At 46.1% G+C, this 20,270-nt stretch overlaps 1 protein-coding gene across 1 annotated transcript in view; it reads left to right on the top strand.

Annotated features, from left to right (window-relative positions):
- The window catches only part of NAPA (NSF attachment protein alpha), a 348,255-nt gene that overhangs the window by 271,110 nt on the left and 56,875 nt on the right, over positions 1-20,270 (top strand). The window contains exons 9-10 of the mRNA XM_085625252.1: positions 820-888; positions 1,287-1,337. Coding sequence (XP_085481378.1) covers positions 820-888; positions 1,287-1,337 — 120 coding nt within the window. The remainder of the gene's footprint in view (positions 1-819; positions 889-1,286; positions 1,338-20,270) is intronic.

Consider the following 20,270-nt stretch of genomic DNA (forward strand, 5'->3'; position numbering starts at 1 on the left):
GCTACTCTACCAAAAATGCTTCAGCACCTCGTCCGGGCTTCTAAGCGCTATACAAATACAATTACGTGCAAGGGCACAGACCAGGTTAAGAAAGAAACTAGCCACCCGACGCCACCTAGTAACACGCAGGAGCATGGCTGTTACATATTCCAGATCTAGTCTAATGCCTGCAGATATTGTGAAGGTGATTAATCTGCAGTTAGGTAGAGTATGCAAAATCAATGTTATTGAAGGTAAGTTACTAGTTTTTTGGTCAGTGGTGCATTGTTCAAAGACATTGCCTTAGAAAAATAGTCCAATATAAATTTTGCATTTGTAGAAAAATGGTTGCAGCAGAAGATGCAAGCAAGATAGCCTTCTGGGTGGTAGAGTTCTGTGGAGGACATGGAAATGGAACTTAATTTAGTTTTGCAAGATGCTTAATGAGTACTTGGATATTCTATCGGCATATGGATATACAAGGTGATGTGCTACAGCATCTGAATTTGGTGGGTACAAAGCATCAGCCTCTTCTGATTAGCTTTTTGGGGTTACTGACTTTATTTCGTTTTAAAAGAATATTTATTTTAACACAAGGAATTGCCAGATGGCTACACTTAAAAATTTGGCCTTTATGTAACCTCACTCTACTTAAATGGAGGTTGACTTTAGAAAAAATTTATTTTATTTAAAAGGATTGTATATTTCATGAATACTCCCATGGGAATAGAAAGTGTATGCTCTGCAATTTGTGCTTGTTTGACAGTGAAGTTCTTGTTATGTGAATAAAAAAGAATGCGTATTTCCATTTTTAATTTTGCACACTTTATATTTTGTTAGCTGGCACTACAGAAGTATGAAGAAATGTTTCCGGCATTTTCAGATTCCCGAGAGTGCAAGCTGGTAAAAGTAAGGGCAGTTTCTGTATTTCTACTCCGACTGTGAGAGGTGCATGTTCTGTAAAGGAAAAAGTCAATTTTTTAAAAAAACAATGGGATCGTGTTTGCCGAGAGAACACATGAACCCTTTCAGCAGCAACTGACAGTGCCAAACTGCATGACCACTACCACCGAAAACCAGAACAGATATGTAGGGGAGTTTAGGGATGTTTTAGGAGCAGCATATTAGTGGAAACTGAAAAAATGTAGGGCATTTAATCATGAATACAGGAGGGTACAAGGTGGGGAAATATACCTTGTTTAGTGCATGTCGTTAGAAAAGGATGTGGAAAATGTCCTGACAGTTTGACATTTGCACCTAATAATGTCAATAATTAAGGTTTTTTTTTTTGTTTTGTTTCTAAACAGAAATTATTGGAAGCTCATGAAGAACAGAGTATTGACAGCTACACAGATTCTGTAAGTGTTCTGTGTTACCTGATAAGTAATAACGTTGTAGATCTCTTAACTAGTGAGGTTAGAAGAGACTATGAATGCTACTTGCAGCTGCACATGATTATCTCTGATAACCAGTTGTGTAAGAGCTAGTGAAACACACTATTTTATAGTATTTTAACATACTCTGCCCCCTAGTTTGTATGTTCAGTTATGCTTTTAATTGTTCACTTATGATTGGTTCTTTACAATACCTTCACATTGTGATGTTATTCAGCAGGGATGCTGCTTGGATTCTTATGTTTTAGAATCTTTCCAAAGCTGGGGAGAGTCCTGTAACATATCTTGCAACGCTTTATTTTAGAGCACATCACTATCTGTAGCATTTGTTATTTCGTACAACTACATTGCCATGTGCCACACATCCTCTACCCTTTCAAGAAGGGGCCTAAACACCCCAAAATTCAGGGCACCGAATATTTTTTTTTTTTTACCCAGAAAACGTTCAAATTAGGGCCTTTTAAGCCATATTTTAACCCCCTTCCATTTATTATTTTGTTTTCCTGCAGAACTAGCGCTTGCTCCTAAAGGATTGAAGGGTAGATGTGCATTGTTATTTTTTCTTTTGTATAACTTTTTGACAAGAATTGTTGATTCCTTCCTCTAGTTGTCCTAATTATAATTACTTCAAGCTAAAGCATTTTGCGTCTTTGCATCTGAAATTGGGAATAATGATCTGTTATAATCTTAGCACAGGTTTTCTGTTATGGTATGTTCCACCTCCCCCTCCCTATCCCGTAAGTGGTATACCCCAGGGGAGTGCAACTTAGAATGTTAGAGCTATTGTTGTCCTTTCAGTGAGAGCGGATGGTCAGAATAAAGACTCGTGACTAACCTGGTTTGGAGTCGCAGTTTATTTCGAATTTCAACACTGGCGACGAGCTGTGAAGGGGGCAGCTGACCGTCTCCCCTCTGTGTATTCTCTCCGGGCTGAGGACTGGTTGTGACACCACTGCTGGATATTCCTATTCGTGTTGATCGTGGTGGGTGCTGCGCTGCATCGTGAGCCAACTCGTTTTCTCTACTGGGCAAGGTGCCTATTGCAGCTTGGGACTTGTTGATTCTTTCCTTTGTGAGGTTTGTGGATCGTTTGAGGAGACCCTGTTCTCACATTCCATCGTGTGGGTGTCCGGGATAGAGGTGCCTTCCTTGCTCCAGTGGGGTGTGGAGAATATCAGCCACGTCCCTGCCGGCTGAATTTCGGCGTACGGCGGAGTTTCGACTGTGTGCAGATGTCCCAGTCGTGTTCTCCTGTGGTGATTTGGAGTTTCTGACGAGATCGAGTAATCCCTGACGGCGGAGTGTGGAAGTGCTCAGCCACGTCCCAGTCAGAGCCATTTGCTGTAGTCTGGAGGTTGCAGAGGCGGCGGACGTCCCGTGAGGTAATTTCCTCTCTGAGGGGCCGGCGCGCCAGCTTCTGAGGGCCGTGCTGCTACGCGAGAGGCTCGCAGTGCACTCTGGAGGTCCGGCGCCCCAGCCGTGTGTGAGCCGTCAACCTTCGCTTCATTCCAATGCTGTGGGCGGTCCTGTGGATGTCTCCTTCAGCGTGAGTTCCTGGGGAGGCCGGCGGTTTCAACCGCCTCAGAGCGCGATCTGTAGTGCCCACGCTACTAATCAGGAGCCAACGAAGAGGAGACAGACAACTTCACCAATCATGCAAGTGGCATTGAGAGGTTTGCGGCACCCCTAAGTAAGATTGTATAGTTTGGGGACGTGCTGGGCCTTATTTTCTGAGACTATGTGGGACATAACAGTATTTCGCATGAGTATACTTCGTGGGCGCCCCTGTGGAAAACTGTCAGTGAGCTATCTGGGGCAGTCCAGGTCTTGTTCTGCATTTCTGCGCCTGTGTAGTGCGGGTTAATCCGTAGAGTGCTTTTCTTTAACTGTCAACCTTTTACGAGGTCATTTTGAGATGGGCACGCTAGGCATGAGTCAACCCAGTCCTTTTTAAACGACTGTGGGGATCCAGAAATTCACTGGAAAGATTGGGCTAAGCTTTTCGAATCATACTTAATTGCTATGGGAGATGAAAAGTTCTCAGCATTGTGGAAACAGCATATTCTTCTGCATAATTTGGGCGTTCATGGGCGCAAAGTTTACGAAACTTTACCTGAACCCGAAGTGGAAGATGAGGACGAATGTGATGTGTTTGATATCACACTGATGAAACTTGAAACGCATTTTGGAGATAAAGTCAATGTAGTTCTGGAGCGTCATAAGTTTTTCAGCAGAGTACAAGGAAAGTGTGAGTCGATCAGAAACTACATTGCAGCGCTAAGGGGTCTTACTCAGCTATGCGAGTTTGGGGAGCTAAATGACTCGCTCATACGAGACCAATTAGTTAGGTGTACAAACAATAGCAGGGTACAAGAAAAACTTCTGGCAAAAAATCCAACCTTGAAGGATGCAGTGGCGATTGCTCAATCTAGTGAACATACCGAGAAATGTGTAAAAGAGATGAAAGTTAGAGATGATGTTGTTGCATCAGTTCAAGTGGAGGAGCAGAGTAGCGAAGTGCTCAAGTTATCAGACAAATGGAGTAACAAAGAGGTTCAAGTCCCTAAATCTAATAATGAAATGCATAATTTAAAATGTTTTAGATGTGGCAGTAGTAACCATCTTGCGAATAACCCGATGTGTACAGCCCGTAGTGTCCTGTGTAAAAAATGTAATAGGAGGGGGCATATAGCAAGGGTGTGCAGAGAATGGGTAAGCAACACTGTCAGTGTGGTCAGTAATGGTGAGGAATCTCATGCAAAGTATGTTTTTCAAGTAAGAAATAGCGCTGCATGTGGGAAACAAAACTATCCTAAGTGTGTTGTACTGTTCAATAGCAAACCACTAGAGGTTTATGTAGATTAGTGTTCACCTTTCACGTTGGTAAATGTAAATGATTTTGAGGGGTCACTGGGGGGGGTGTAAAGAGGTGTTGGAGTCTCCTGATATCTCACCTGAAGTTTACACTAGAGATCCCATTCCCCTGGTTGCCATGATGAGTAGCCAAATCGATTTCAAGGGAAGATCCACTGTGGGAAATGTGTACATTGTCGAGAGTGGTGCCAATCTTCTCGGATGGCAACATCAGAGAGAGCTGGGGATTATTTTAGATCCCAACAAGGAGAACTAGGTCATTCTGGTGGATGGATTTAACAGTGGGAAAAACCTACAAGTTATGTTTCCTGAACTCTTCACTGAAAATCTGGGCAAGTTACGGGACTTCCAACAAAAAATTTGAATCAGACCGGGTGCTAAACCGGTGGTTCACAAAACACGGTCAGTACCTTTCCACCTCAGAGAGACACTTAAGATGGAGTTGGATAAACTGTGTGATATAGGAGTCATACAACCCATTGAAGCAACAGAATGGCTTGCGCCTTTAGTTTTGGCATCTAAAGGTAATGGAAAGGGTATTCGTCTATGTGTGGACCTGCGTTCGTTAAATGAAAGTATTTGGGTAGAGAGATTTCCTCTCCCCAATATAAATGAAATGATAAGTACCATGGGCAAGGCTTGTTTTTTTTCAGTCATTGATCTGTCCAGGACCTACCATCAGGTGGAGCTGCATCCTGAGTCGAGACCTTGGACTGCATTCACTTCGCCTTTTGGGGCATTTATGTTTGTAAGGATGCCGTTTGGGCTCGCCTCAGCGGCCTCAGTGTTTCAAAAAATAATGCAACAAGTGCTTAAGGGGTATTAAGAACACTCTATGTTTCCAGGACGACGTACTAATGTATGGGGAGACAGAGGATGAACATGATGTCACCCTCAATACAGTGTGTCGTAGACTATCTGATGCAGGGTTAACGGTACAGCTAGACAAATGTAAAATTAAGGTCACGTCAGTCGACTATTTGGGGCACACTATCTCCAAGGAGGGGTTTAGACCCAAGCACAGCTTAATTGAGGCAGTCAGGGATGCCCCGCATCAATCGAACAAGGAGGAGCTTAAATCGTTCCTTGGGTTGGTGGAATACATGTCCAAATTTGTCAGAAATTTTGCGGATTTGTGTGATGGGTTACGTGATCTCCTAAAGAAAAGCACTGCATTTGTTTGGGAGAAGAAACACAGCGAAATGGTTGAAGTGATAAAACAACGCATTTTGGATTCACCAGCCCTGGGGTCGTTTGATCCAAAAAGAAGAACCATTTTAACCACGGATGCATCAAGCAAGGGGTTGGGGGCAATGCTATCCCAAAAAGGTGAAGGGGAAGAAAGAGTCATAGCATTCGCATCCCGTATGTTGAGTGAGTCAGAACGCAACTACTCAGTCATTGAAAGAGAGGCGTTGGCATGCTTTTGGGCGGTGCATCATTTAAAAAATTTTTTATGGGGAACTAAGTTCACTATTCATACGGACCACAAACCCCTAACTTTCATGTTTTCGTCTAGACATGCTCTGAATATTTCTCCCAGGATAAGCAAGTGGGTTCTAGGTTTGGAAAACTTTTGCTTCAAAGTTGAGTATTTACCAGGCCCAGAAAATGTCATCGCGGATTGCCTATCAAGGTTGCCACTCAGGGATACCCATGTTGAGGAAGCATTAGATGTACCCATTTTGTCAATGCATCTACCCTCTCTAACGGATGTAGAATGGGGCAGGGGCATGAAAGAGGACAAGGTCATGGATACGTTAAAAGACCTCATCGTCAATGGTTGGCCAGAGAAGATTTCAGAGGTTCCCGACAAGGTTAGAGACTTCTGGGAGGTGAGATTTGAACTGTCTCATGTCTGGTCGCATGCATCGGGGGGACAAAATCATTCCACCTGAGGGTTTGAGGAACAAGATTATAGACTTGGCCCATGAAGGACATTTGGGTAGGAGCCTCACTAAAAACAAAGTGCGAAGCTGTTTTTGGTTTCCTAAAATGGACTCCAGGGTAGAATTGAAAGTTAAAGAGTGTGTCAGTTGTGCGAGAAGCGACAAAAGCAAAGTCCACCACAAAGCTCCGTTGGCTCCTGTCAGCGTGCCAATGATTCCGTGGACTAAACTGGCTATGGACATCATTGGTCCTATGGAGGTTCTGGGGCCACAGAAGAGATTTATGTTCGTTCTGGTGGACTACACCTCCCATTGGGTAAACTTTAAGTTCACGTCTTCCACCACAACGAACAGTCTTCTCATTTCTGAAGAACATTTTTGTTTATGAAGGCATCCCTGCCACCCTTGTAACGGACAATGGAGTGCAGTTTGTTTCCGAGACAATGAGAGAATTCTTGGAGGAACACAACATAAAGCATGAAAGAACTGCTCTCTATTGTCCCAAGGCTAATGGGTTGGTAGAAAGGGTGAATCGTATGATCAAGGAACACATACAACTAGCCATCACTAATGGATTTAACGTAGAGGACTCATTGAGAGAGTCCATTTGGGCGTATCACACCACTCCCAATGGGGTCACGGGGATATCCCCTTTTGTATTTCTCAGAGGGAGGGAACCCAGTACCAAAATGAATCCGTCATGGTTGAGTGGGGGAAAAAGTGTGGTACCTGACTTAAGCCAAAGTGAAGAGAGAGTTGAGTTACATCAACAAAAATACAAGTTATGGTATGACTAAAAACATGGAGCAAAGAATGTGGAGTTAAATGCGAATTCTCCTGTTTTGAAAATAAAACCTGGTAAAGGCAACCTGGATTGAGCAAGTATGGTGCATCCCTAAGGGTGGACAAAGCAGGTAGAAATGTAGTCCGTTTAGAAAATGGACGAACATGGAGTAAGGACAGAGTTGTGAACACTGCCTGAAGTATTGTTTCTGTTATATTCCCTTCATGGGGAGATGTGTTATAATCTTAGCACAGGTTTTCTGTTATGGTATGTTCCACCTCCCCCTCCCTGTCCCGTAAGTGGTATAACCCAGAGGAGTGCAACTTAGAATGTTAGAGCTATTGTTGTCATTTCAGTGAGAGCGGATGGTCAGAATAAAGACTCGTGACTAACCCGGTTTGGAGTCGCAGTTTATTTCGAATTTCAACATGATCCATATGTAATACAAGCATGTATGTAACACCGGAGGTACCAAGGGACATGGCAACAGAGATTGATATGTCTTTTCTGACGGTATTAGACTTGTTTCCAACATGTTTCCAACTCTCAGGACAGAGTTCATCTGAGAGGTTTTGCAAACAATGAGGAAAAATAGACTTGCGCAGAGCAGTGAAACGCAAATTTAATTTCACAGTGATAAGAGTATCTTTGTCACAGGATCACGGGAAATGGAACTGAACCAAAGTTTGTGCCATACAAAGTGTGCCTAATCCTGCTAATAAAGATGAATTGATCAAATTTTCTATTAATGGAGGAATATTACAATAAATTTAAACCACTATGCAGAGAAAGAAAGTGCAAGGTTTGCCAAAAAAAGTTGTTGACTTCAAATGGGGTCAAAGTTTTGAAACGCAGTTTAACTTGATAAAATACAACCTGGAAAATACATCTGTTTACAGAGTTTCGAGACAGGAGATGAAACCATTATTATAAGTGAAGCCAGCATGAACAGTCTTGGATCTGTGTTGCTACAAGGCACTTGGTGCTCGGAAAGGGTCATAATGTTCATATCAAGAGGGTTAGAAGGAGCAGAAAATATCCCATCCCACTCCACTGTATGCCATTCCAGTCTGCACTACTCCACTCTATGCCATTTCACTGTACTCTACTGCACTATATGCTATTACACTCTAAGCCACTCCACATTATTCCATTGTCTGCCACTCCTCTGTATGCCACTCCAGTGTACTCCTCTACATAACTACACTCTTCTACACTCTATGCCACTCTACTAGACTCTACTCCACTCTATACCCATACACTTCACCTTCTAAATGTGTCCTTGACTCTATGGCCGCAAACACTGTTGTACAACACACTACTCTGCAACGTCTTCCAACCTTGTGCGACACAGCACTCCACTCTGTATGAGACACCACTCTAATATATAACAGTTTTTTTACATCTATGCTACGCCACTTCAATCCCGCTACTCCACTCCATGCTAATCCACTATACCCTACTCCACTCTGCCACTACAGTGTACACCACTCCATTCTACGCCGCTCCACTGTCCGACACTCTCCTCCGTCTAGTACACTTTATGGCACTGTACGCCACTTTACTCTACCCCCATACACTGCACTGTCAAACACTATACTGAACTCTCTGCCCCTACACTTCATTGTGCAACACACTATTTCACTATACAACACTTTTCTATACTCTGACACAGCACTCCACTCTACTGTATGATATCCCACTCCAATTTATAACAGTTTACTACCTATGCTATGCCACTACACCCCACTCTCTGACACACCAATACACTCTATTATATAGTTTACTCCACACTCTGTTCCGCCGCACAACTCAATTGTACGAGACTTTCTACTGTACAACAATCCACTCTACGCAGCTGCACTGTTTGACACACTGCCGCACTCTATGTAACTACACTCTACAACACTCTACTACATTGTATGCCACCCTCAGACATTTTAATCCTGTCTATACCCCTCCACTGTCCAGCACTGTACTGTACTGATTGCCACTGTACAACACTCTGTGGCACTCTACTGCAGTCCACTATACAACACTGTATGCAAATGTTTGTATGCCACTGCATCCCACTTTACTCCACTCTACTCTGACACAGTATTCCCCTCTACTTCTCTTACCCACTGTACACCACCCCACAATATGCCACTATATATATATGGACCTAGTGGCTCAGTGGACTAATGCGTCCACTGGTGGGGCCTGTGTTCGACCTCATGGTCACAGGTTTAAAGGCTTTTCTCCATCTGCCGTCCATAAAATGATTACCATTGAGTAGGGTAACAATAAACATCTGTTATTCAGCACCAAGATACCTACAGGTGAACGTGCACATCACAAAAATACACGTGTCATTCTACTTTTTAACACTATGCCAATCCACTGTACAAAACAGTACTGTATACCAATCCACTCTAACCAGCTTTACTAGACTTTATGCCACTTTACTCTGCTGTAGTCTACCACGGTTTCCAATACTGTACGAGACAACACTCCTGTACAACACAGTATTCGACATTATGACACTTTACTTAATGTCACGCTACGTCACTCCACTCCATTCCACTGTAGTCTACTATATGGCACTCCACTGAGACACTTTACTCTACTCCACTCTACGCTACCTAAGTCCACTGTAATCCACTTTTTCTACTACACTCAATCGCACTCTGCCGCTGTACCACTGTCTACTCCACACCACTCCACTGTACACAACTCCACCCTACAACACTGTACTACACTCTGATACTCTACTCCACTCAATGCCCATCCACTCTATGCCACTTTACTACACTGTATAACTCAACGACACACCACTCTTCCTCTATGATACGCCACTCCATTATATAGCACAGCACTCCACTCTGACACGGTCCTCCATTGTACTCGACACGTCACTCAGGGATACTCCACTCTGACACACTACTTCACCCTAATCTACTCTAAAACACTCTACTCCTCTCTGACAGTCTGCGGCACCCTACTCTACTGTACAACACACCAGTCCACTCCACAACTTGCCACTCTACGATACTTTGCTCCACTATATGAAACACCATGTCACTACACAATATAACACTTTTTATACTGTTCGATACTCCACTCTACAGTACTCCACTCTGACAACAGATTTTACAGCACTCTTCTCCACTATATTTTACAACACTCCACATAACAAAACTCCACTCGGCTCTGCAATTTGAAATTCAATGAAAAAAACAAAGGTTAAGACTTAGTTATAGTTAATAAAAGGTTTTTGGATGATATACAAACCAAACTTTAACTACACAAACTTTATAAATTCTAAAGTTATATTAATAGCTTTTATTTGCAATTTATCCACCACCTTCAAATTATTATAATTAGCTCACCTCGTCACACACCCTTTTCAACCCGTGAACCAGACAACACTTACTATAACTCGCCACTCTAGCATGCATTGTGTTCTCACAAATAATGACACTCCACAGTAGGATAGTACACTGTATGAGACACTCTGCCACTCTAGTGTACAACACTGCACTCAACAACATTGAAGTGTGCTACACTCTACTCCACTGAATTCAGCTCTATACCGCTACGCCCTACAACACTCTACTACACTATGCCACACTACTCCATGACACTCCACTCCACCTCACTCCATTTTGCGATTCTCTACTGTACAACACTTAACTCTTTTCCACTCACCACTACACTGTACATACAACACTTGAGCTGAGCTCTATGAAACTCCATTCCACTATACGACTCACCATGCCATTTCATTGTGTAACAATTTACTCCACAGTACGCTACATCACTTCACTCCCCTTTTTTCCACTCTACAAAACTCCACTCCGACTCTACAACAATCTCATTCACTGTACTGTATAGCACTCCACTTTACGACACTCCAATGAATGACACTCCACACTGCGATTTGAAACATTTTTATAAAAAAATAAAAATCATTAACAGTAAAAAAAAGTTAAAGATAATTTATAGTTAGATACTTAATTCTTTCCATACAAGCCCAATTTGAACATTACAAATTGTAAAGTTATAATCTTAACTTCAATTTATAATTTACGCTCCACCTCCAAATTACTATCAGTCGCGCACCTCCGAATTGTCATGCCACCTCACTCGTCACAATACATTAACTATAACTCATGCCTTTTCCATGCACTGGTTCTACCCTTACGTACTACAGAAATTCTAGCATGTGAAATCATAGCATTTATAACTTCTCAAATTGCATCATATGTCGCAACACAGTGCATGGCAGAGTGGCGAGTCAGCTCTCATGGGGCCTTGATCACATGAGGTGTGTGTATATATATATATATATATATATATATATATATATATATATATATATATATATATATATATATACATCCTGTCTGGCTTAGAGTGACAAATTATGCAAAAGAACTCTGGGTAGTTCCCAAATTTAAGTGAAGAGCAGCTCCTATATAGAGCATCCTGCAACATCAGCGACACTCTGAATCTGCTCACCTGAAATGTATTTTTTTCTAGCAAAGTTTTTAAGCATAGGATTAGCAAGGTGCCATCCACGCCGAGCTGAAAAGGGGCAGAGCCTTTTGCCATTTATACAGCCAAATCTTTTGGCATAGGATCAGCAAAGTGCTATCCATTCCGAGCTCGGCACTGTACTACCTCCCACCGGAACGAGTGCTGTGATTGGTACCCTGTCCAAAAATATTTTTATAGAGAATATATATATTAACTGAAAAAACCATAGGATTCAGGCAGGTTATAGTTAGGAATTAGAATTTAAAAAACCTTAGAAATTCACTGAAAAAACCATAGGTTTCAGGGGCATTATAGTTAGCTGGACTTTTCACTCATACAAAACCATTGAAATTTCCCCGTTATAGTTAGTTCAGCTAACTATAACTCGCGCGCCCGCAATGCACTGCTGATGACGTCACATATTACCTCACTCATGACATGGTCAGTGACATCACTGATTACATCACTGATGACATCTCAAATGACATCACTGATGACATCATCCAGTGAATGTGTGTTTTTCTGAAAATTAAACATGTTTTATATATGTATATCTCAAGGTAGACGGAAGTATAAATGGGTATACAAGTGTCTAAATGGATGATTTGTGTTTGAAAAATTGATTGTATAATTGACTGATTAAGTGTATCTTAGTGAATACATGGCTTAGTGAGCAATGTTTAAATATGTGAATATCTGTATCAGTCTCTCACTTTATGTATAAGTGGCTGCATGGGTTGGTGAGTAGCTACATGAGTGTCTATATAGGTTATTAGTTGGTTTTTTGAGTATCAGTCTGAGTGTCTGCATGGTTCGGTGGGGGGTATTACGTAGTGCATGAATGAGTGACTCACTGTTTGTATGTGTTGAAGACAGCATGTGTGCAGGACTGTATGGGTGGATGAGTGTGTGCATGGGTGTGTTAGTGAGTGAATGACTGTCTCAATAGTGTCTTTATGAGTAACTACATATGTTTTAAACTAGTATATGTGACTATTGGTGTATATAAGTGAGTATATGTGAGTGAGAGATTGGAAGAGTTCCTGTATGAATAAGTATGTGTTTCTATAAGTGATTGTTTAAAAGACTAAGTATGTGTCAGTTTCTGTAGAAGTAAGTGTGGTGGTGTGTGTACAACTGTATATGCAAGTAAATGGATGTTTGATTCTTTACTAGCATGAGTGACTATGTGTGTGAGTAACTCTATGGATGAGTGGCGTTGTGTAACAGGATGTATAGGTGTATGAGTACATATAATGAGTGAGTACATGTAAGAGTGACTGTATAGGACTGTTGGTGAATGAGTGGATGTGTATGTGGATCTTAGTATTACTGAACAGGTTGTTGTAACTGGTATTGGTATGTCCATTGTTTTGAAAATGTTAGTTTCTATTTTTTAATGTGTGTATCAAAGGTTATATTAGGGTGAGAGGAGGTCTGCCACGCTATCACAAGGATGATGTCACGGACCATGTCATGAGTGATATAATATGTGACGTCATCAGCAGTGCATTGCGGGCGCGCGAGTTATAGTTAGCTGAACTAACTATAACGGGGAAATTTCAGTGGTTTTGTATGAGTGAAAAGTCCAGCTAACTATAATGCCCCTGAAACCTATGTTTTTTTCAGTGAATTTCTAAGGTTTTTTAAATGCTAATTCCTAACTATAACATGCCTGAAACCTATGGTTTTTTCAGTTAATTTCAGAGGTTTTTTAAATGCTAATTCTGATGGATACATCTGCCAGTGGATTCCTCACCTTGTGAATATTCCCTGCGCCAGCATTCCACGGAACTTTTTTTCCCCAGCACTCTACGCCGACGTGGACGAAGTCATAATGCATCGGCTCCGCTCGCGACTCCGTATGACGTCACCGGAGCCATAAGAGAGCCACGTCGGCGTGATGACGTCCGTTCCCTTTTTTCCGCGCCGTAGACGCGCAACGGTTTTTCCAGTACTCTCCTGCTACTTTGTAGTTGTTTGGTGTTACTGTTAGAGAAAATCTATTATGTCTTCGACGAGGAAGTCGGGTTTTAAGCCCTGTAGGGAATGTGGGGGCCACATGTCTATGACAGATCCCCATGGTGATTGTTTGTGGTGCCTTTCATCTGACCACGACATCGAAGATTGTTCAAGCTGCAGGAGGATGAATCCGAAGGCGTTGGAGGAAAGGGAGGCAAAGCTTTTTATGGCCGAGGCCAAAAAGGAGAAGCGAGGTAGAAAGAAGGAGAGGTCAAGGCCGGAGTCGTCGTCTTCACGTTCATCGAAGTCGAAAAAGCATCAGAAGAAAAGGAAGCATTCCTCTCGGCGCCGGTCTTCGAAGAACAAGGCGTCGAGATCGACTTCGCCTCGACGCCGAAGTAAGGATATGTCGTCTCCTCCTTCTAAGTCTCCAGAAGGATCTCCTTCGCCGAAGCGAACTCCAGCGCGATCACCGGTGCAGTCCTCGGCGCCATCACCGGCGCCGTCTCCGGTTCCAGTGGAGTTGTCTGTTTCTGAAGAGCAGGAACAAAGGAAGGAGCCTTCTCCAGGGCCTGAGGATCCTACGGCTCCGGTAGAGGACACTGCGGCGCCGTTGCCAGGTATTCCGCAGACGGATCCAGGATCGGTTCCTTATCCGCAGTTCCCGGCTCCGGGTACGGATTCTTCGCATTTTTTAAATGCAATGTATGGAATCTTCCATCGGGCTGCCTTCCCATCCGGTGCACCGACTGGTCCCGTGGGTCCTATGGCGTATACTCTAGGGGTACTGCAGCATTATGCTCAGGCCCCGTTTATGCCCTTTCTGCCGATGGCGCCTTCGTGGCAGTTTCCGGCGCTGTCTGGGGATCCATCGCGACTTCGGCTGGATCGTCATGCTTCGCAGCCTTCCTCGACGCCGTTGCCGACTCCCTCGGCGCCGCGTGCGGCGCCGCTGACTCCGTCTTTGGCACCGCCGACTCCTACACCTCTGGCTCCACCGACGCCGCGTACGACGCCGGCTCCACGGATTCGGTCGAGAAGGGAGGCTCAAAGGGTCTTGGATGAGGAAAGGTATAGAGTGGAGGTAGAGGAAGGTGAAGTGGACACGTCCTCTGATGAGTTTGAAGGGATACAAGAGGCTAGTGGCCTGGATACGACCCCTGAGTGGGAGCATACTTCCTCTAGATCCTCTCCACCTCAGGAATTGGTTCCTTACTATATGGTTATAAAGAAGGCCGCAGAGTTGTTGGATTTGCAGTTACCCTCTGCGGAATATAAATCTAACCTGCTGACAGAGGTGTTGCATTCACCTACTTCGACTTCTGAACCTTTACTGCCTTTTAATTAGGCTATTTTGGAGCCTGTTTTGGAGGTATGGCGTAACCACTTTCTTCTCCAGCGGTTTCCAGGCAGGTGGCGAGAAGATACAGGGGGGCACCTGGGGATCCAGATTTTCTTTCTACGCACCCGTCTCCAGAGAGCCTAGTTGTGCAGGCGTCCTGCTCGAAGCATGCTTCGGGAGCGTTCTCTCAGTCTCCTGCGGACAGGGAGTCCAAAAAGGTGGACCAGGCAGCTAAGAAAACTTTTTCATCAGGAAGTATAGCACTTAAATCATCTACCAATTACACGTGCTTGCTGGGTCGTTATGTGCATGCCTTAATGGACTCAATGAAGTCTTTAGCCCCTAAGCTGCCTGAGGGTGATAAGGCGTCCTTCATGGAGGTGGTCGCAGATACTCAAGCTGCTGCAAGACAAGTGATTCAATCGGGGCTTGATACAGCAGATTCAGTGGCAAGAATAATGGGCTCGTCTATAGCCACGAGAAGGCAGGCATGGCTCCGTTCATCTGGCTTTTCTACGGATGTTCAGGCCACATTGGTGGATTTGCCGTTTGATGGACAAAAATTAGTTAGAGAAAAAGCTGACTCCGCCCTACAGAGATTTAAGGACAGCAGGGTAACAGCTAAATCTTTGGGTCTGCAAGCTCCTGCTAAAGGTTTTGGTTTTAAAAAGTTTAGGGGTTTCGGAAGGTCTTCATTTCGCTACTTCCGACAGCCTCAGCAGCAGAATCCCCTCTATAGGTCCTATAGAGGGAGACAAAGGGGTCGGAGAGGTTCTGGACGCAACCCCTCTTCTTCTTCCTCCTCCTCTGCTCTCAATGAGGCTTCAGGGAAGCAGCCCTAGATCCCCCATCCTGGATCATGTAAGACCTGTGGGGGGTCGGGTGTCCCACTTTCTGCGGGGTTGGAAATCTGTTACTACAGACCTTTGGGTTTTGAACCTCGTGGAGACTGGGTACGCCCTTCCCTTTCGGGAGTTTCCTCCCCCTTACCCTCCTTGCCAAGGTTACTGTTCGGAAGACCATCTGCTTCTTCTGCAGAAGGAGGTGCTAGCTTTGCTTCAAAAAGGTGCGATAGAGGTGGTTTCCGGAGCAGGAAAGGGGTCAGGGATGCTCCTCCCAGTATTTCCTGATTCCCAAGAAGGACGGCAGATTGCGTCCGATACTGGACCTCAGAGTCTTGAACTTTTACCTGAAACAGGAGAAGTTCAAGATGCTGACCCTTGCACAGGTTCTTCAAGCGTTGCATCAAGGAGACTGGATGGTGTCGCTCGACTTGCAGGACGCGTACTTCCATGTCCCAATCCTGAAGTCGCACAGGAAGTATCTCCGTTTTACGGTTGGGTCGCAACATTACCAGTTTGCGGTCCTCCCGTTTGGTCTTACTACCGCACCTCGAGTCTTCACGAAGGTGATGGCAGTGGTAGCGGCCCATCTCAGGAGGTCGGGAATTCCGGTTTTCCCCTACCTGGACGACTGGCTTCTGAAGGCAGAGTCCCCAGAGATGGTGCAGCATCATCTGCAGGTAACATCTCAGCTGTTGTTCGAATTGGGTTTTTCGATAAACGTGCCCAAATCTCACCTTGTGCCCTCTCAACGCAACCTGTTCATAGGGGCGGTACTGGACACTACTGTGTGTCGAGCATTTCCTCCACCTCAAAGAATTCTCGACATTCAGGAGATGGTCCCTTTATTCCACAATGGAGCGGTTGTTCTGGTTCTGAAGGTCCTTCGCCTGCTCGGTCTGTTCGCCTCCTGCATTCTGTTGGTCAACCATGCACGCTGGCACATGAGGGCGCTCCAGTGGTGCCTCCGCAGGCAGTGGTATCAGCACAATGGAGATCTCAGAGAGTCGATCAGGATCTCCAGAGAAGCTGCAGCGGATCTATCTTGGTGGAGCGTGGAGGGCAATCTGTCTCAAGGAAAGCCCTTCCATCTACCTCCATCGGTGGCCACGGTGATAACGGATGCCTCCACCTTAGGGTGGGGTGCTCATCTGGGGGATCTGGAGATCAAGGGTCTTTGGTCTCCGGAGGAGAGGTTGCTTCACATCAACCTTTTGGAATTGCGGGTGATTCGTTTGGCACTCAAGGCCTTCCTCCCTTCTCTTTGCGGTCAGTCTGTTCAAGTCCTGACGGACAACACTACCGCGATGTGGTATGTCAACAAGCAGGGAGGAGTGGGGTCGCATTCTCTCTGCAGAGAGGCCCTGCGTCTTTGGTCCTGGGCTCAGGACCATCGGATTTGTCTGATGGCAAATCATCTGGCCGGGGTGCTGAACGTGCGTGCGGACTGTCTCAGTCGGCAGTTCTCCGCCGACCACGAGTGGAGGCTCCATCCGGAGGTGTTTCATTATGTCTTTCGGACGTGGGGAATCCCTCGGGTGGACCTGTTTGCCACCCGCGAGAACGCGCACTGCCCGTCATTCTGCAGTCTCCAGTTTCCGATGCAGGGGGCGTTGGGGGATGAGTTTTCAGTTAAGTTGGGGCTCACGACTCCTTTACGCGTTTTCCTCCCATACCCTTGATTCCTCGGGTTCTGAGGAAGATTCGCCAAGACCGGGCCCAAGTCATTTTGATCGCCCCGGATTGGCCAAGAAGGGTGTGGTACACAGATCTTCTCCACCTCTTCTTGTGCCCTCCGCTCCGTCTCCCTCCGAGGGCAGACCTTCTCTCGCAGTCGGAGGGGCAGGTTCTACACCCCCACCTCCAGCGCTTACACCTTCATGCCTGGAGATTGAACGGGGCAACCTGAGTTCTTTCTCTCTCCCACCTGATGTGGTGGATGTTATTTTATCGGCCAGGCGACACTCCACCAGGTCCATTTACTCCTACAGGTGGTCCAAGTTTGTAAAATGGTGTGGCGAGAGATCCATTGACCCTTTAAAAGCACATCTTTCTGAGGTGCTCCAGTTTGCCCTTTCCTTGGCTCAGCAAGGCTGTGCTGTGGCCACGGTCAAGGGCTATCTTTCGGCCTTATCGGCTTTTCTTTGTCTACCTGATCAACCGTCCTTATTTAAATCTCCGGTTGTACTGAGGTTTATCAAAGGCCTTACAAAACAGTTTCCTCCTACTCCTTTTGTAATGCCGCAGTGGGACCTTAATCTTGTCTTAACTTTTCTGATGGGGTCCCCGTTTGAGCCTCTTCGTAGTTGTCCCTTGAGGCTGTTGTCCTTTAAGACGGTCTTTCTTGTAGCCATAACCTCGGCAAGGAGGGTGAGTGAGCTTCAAGTTCTTAGTTCTAAACCCCCTTTTCTAACATTACATGCTGAAAGGATGGTGCTCAGGACCAGGGCTGCTTTCCTGCCCAAAGTTGTTACTCCGTTTCATTTGGGGCAGTCTATTACTCTCCCTGTTTTTTTATCCACCTCCTCATCCCTCCAAGGAGGAGGAAAGGCTTCGTCGCCTGGACCCAAAGAGAGCTGTAAGCTTTTACTTGGACAGAACGAAGGACTTTCGTCTGGAAGATCAGCTCTTCGTGGGTTATGTTGGACATTCCAAAGGAAGAGCGGTGCACAAGCGCACTCTATCAAGATGGATCATCCTTGCCCTCAAGATCTGCTATGCCCTGGCTGGTAATGTTCCTCCTGAGGGTATTAGGGCTCATTCAACTAGAGCTAAATCATCTACATCGGCTTTGGCCCGGGGTGTTCCTGTGGCAGATATTTGTAAAGCCGCGACTTGGGCCTCCCTCCATACTTTCGCAAAGCATTATTGCTTGGACCTGAGATGAGGAGGGAGGGCCACTTCGCGCGCTCTGTCTTTCAAGACTTCCTGGTTTAGGAAGGTCGACACCCACCTCCGGGAGTGGGGACTGCTGTGGGAATCTATTCACAAGGTGAGGAATCCACTGGCAGATGTATCCATCGGAAGAACAAGTTACTTACCTTCGGTAACGCTTTTTCTGGTGGATACAGTATCTGCCTGTGGATTCCTCACTGGCCCACCCGCCTCCCCGTTGTCCACCTTTGTATACCTTAAAAGTTGTCTTGTTTGAGATGTTGTTATGCTTTCTGGTACATTTGTAGGAAATGCTTATTTTGTTTAGCTTTCCTTTTGTTTATGTACTGTGTATATTTGATTGTATACTGTGTATACTTTGAATCTGTCGTTGGTCCACCTGTGCGCCTCGGAGGCACGGAAAAAATGGGTGGAACTGACGTCATCACGCCGATGTGGCTCTCTTATGGCTCCGGTGACGTCATACGGAGTCGCGAGCGGAGCCGATGCATTATGACGTCGTCCACGTCGGCGTAGAGTGCTGGGGAAAAAAAGTTCAGTGGAATGCTGGCGCAGGGGATATTCACTAGGTGAGGAATCCACAGGCAGATACTGTATCCACCATAAAAAGCGTTACCGAAGGTAAGTAACTTGTTCTTTCTAACTATGCCGACAGAGATAGGATGTTGGACAGGCCACACGAAGGGCTTGCTCCCTCCCCGCACGACAGGGCCCGAGCTCCGGCCCACCAGGCATAACCCACGAAAAGCACCTGTACCCCGTCTCCCGACGGATCTTCTGCCCTCGGACCTCTACTCATCACGGGGCCCAGCCCCACCGGCTCCCCCGGCCGGTTCAAGCCGCCATCTTGGGGCCTGCACCACGAGGCCGCGTGGCCTCGCCCCGACCCTAACCCCGGGCCTGGCCGGCCCCGACATCCCGGCACCACCATCCACCCAGGAGGTGAGCGGACCACTTGGCAGGTCAATGGGAGAACGAAGTGTCAAGAGCTCTTCCCCCGCCAGGTGCCGATCGCCTCCAGCTCCCCCAGGCGCTGGCTCCACCCCCTGCTGGGTGTCTGGACACCTTCATCCCGGGCCCTCCGACCTCCAAGTGCGAGGGTCCGGACATCAAAGGGCGCCTGCCCTATAACTGGGGCAACTCCGGAGCAGGAAGGCAGTTGTATCCTGGAGTCGAGAGACACTGAGAGAACTCAGCCTTGACGGACTACTGGCGCTGCCGTAGCCCGCTCTTGTGAACCATCGTCCTGCCTGCTGGCGCTGCCACGGCCTTCTGCAACATCCATCCTCGTCGGGACCTGCTGGCGCTGCCGCGGCCCGTTGTAACGACCATCCTCACCGGGACCTGCTGGCGCTGCCGCGGACCGTACATCGACCATCTTTCCGGGACCTGCTGGCGCTGCCGCGGACCGTGTACCGACCATCTCGACCGGGACCTGCTGGCGCTGCCGCAGCCCGTACCAACTAAACCACCAAGCTCGAGGATTGTGAGCTAGTCATCATCTCATCCGAACTACCTGACTGGTAAACAGACTGTCCCGCTACCCCTTACCCTGCTTTGAGAGACTTGAATCGAGGGGACCCCTGAGTCCAGACCTCCTTGTACCGTTCAACCGTACCTTAAGAAGTGCTTATAAAGAACACTGAACCTTATCCGTGTGTGGTATCTGTCTGTGGGGGGGGGGGAAGTTACTTGTCTGTACGATCGCTGGAGACGGCTCTCCCCGGAGACCTCTCCTCCTGACCCCGGCCGACCCTCCCGGTCCGTCTACCCTTTCTAACATTGGTG

This window comes from Triturus cristatus, chromosome 9 (assembly GCF_964204655.1).
Source record: "Triturus cristatus chromosome 9, aTriCri1.1, whole genome shotgun sequence".
Classification (NCBI taxonomy): Eukaryota; Metazoa; Chordata; class Amphibia; order Caudata; family Salamandridae; genus Triturus; species Triturus cristatus.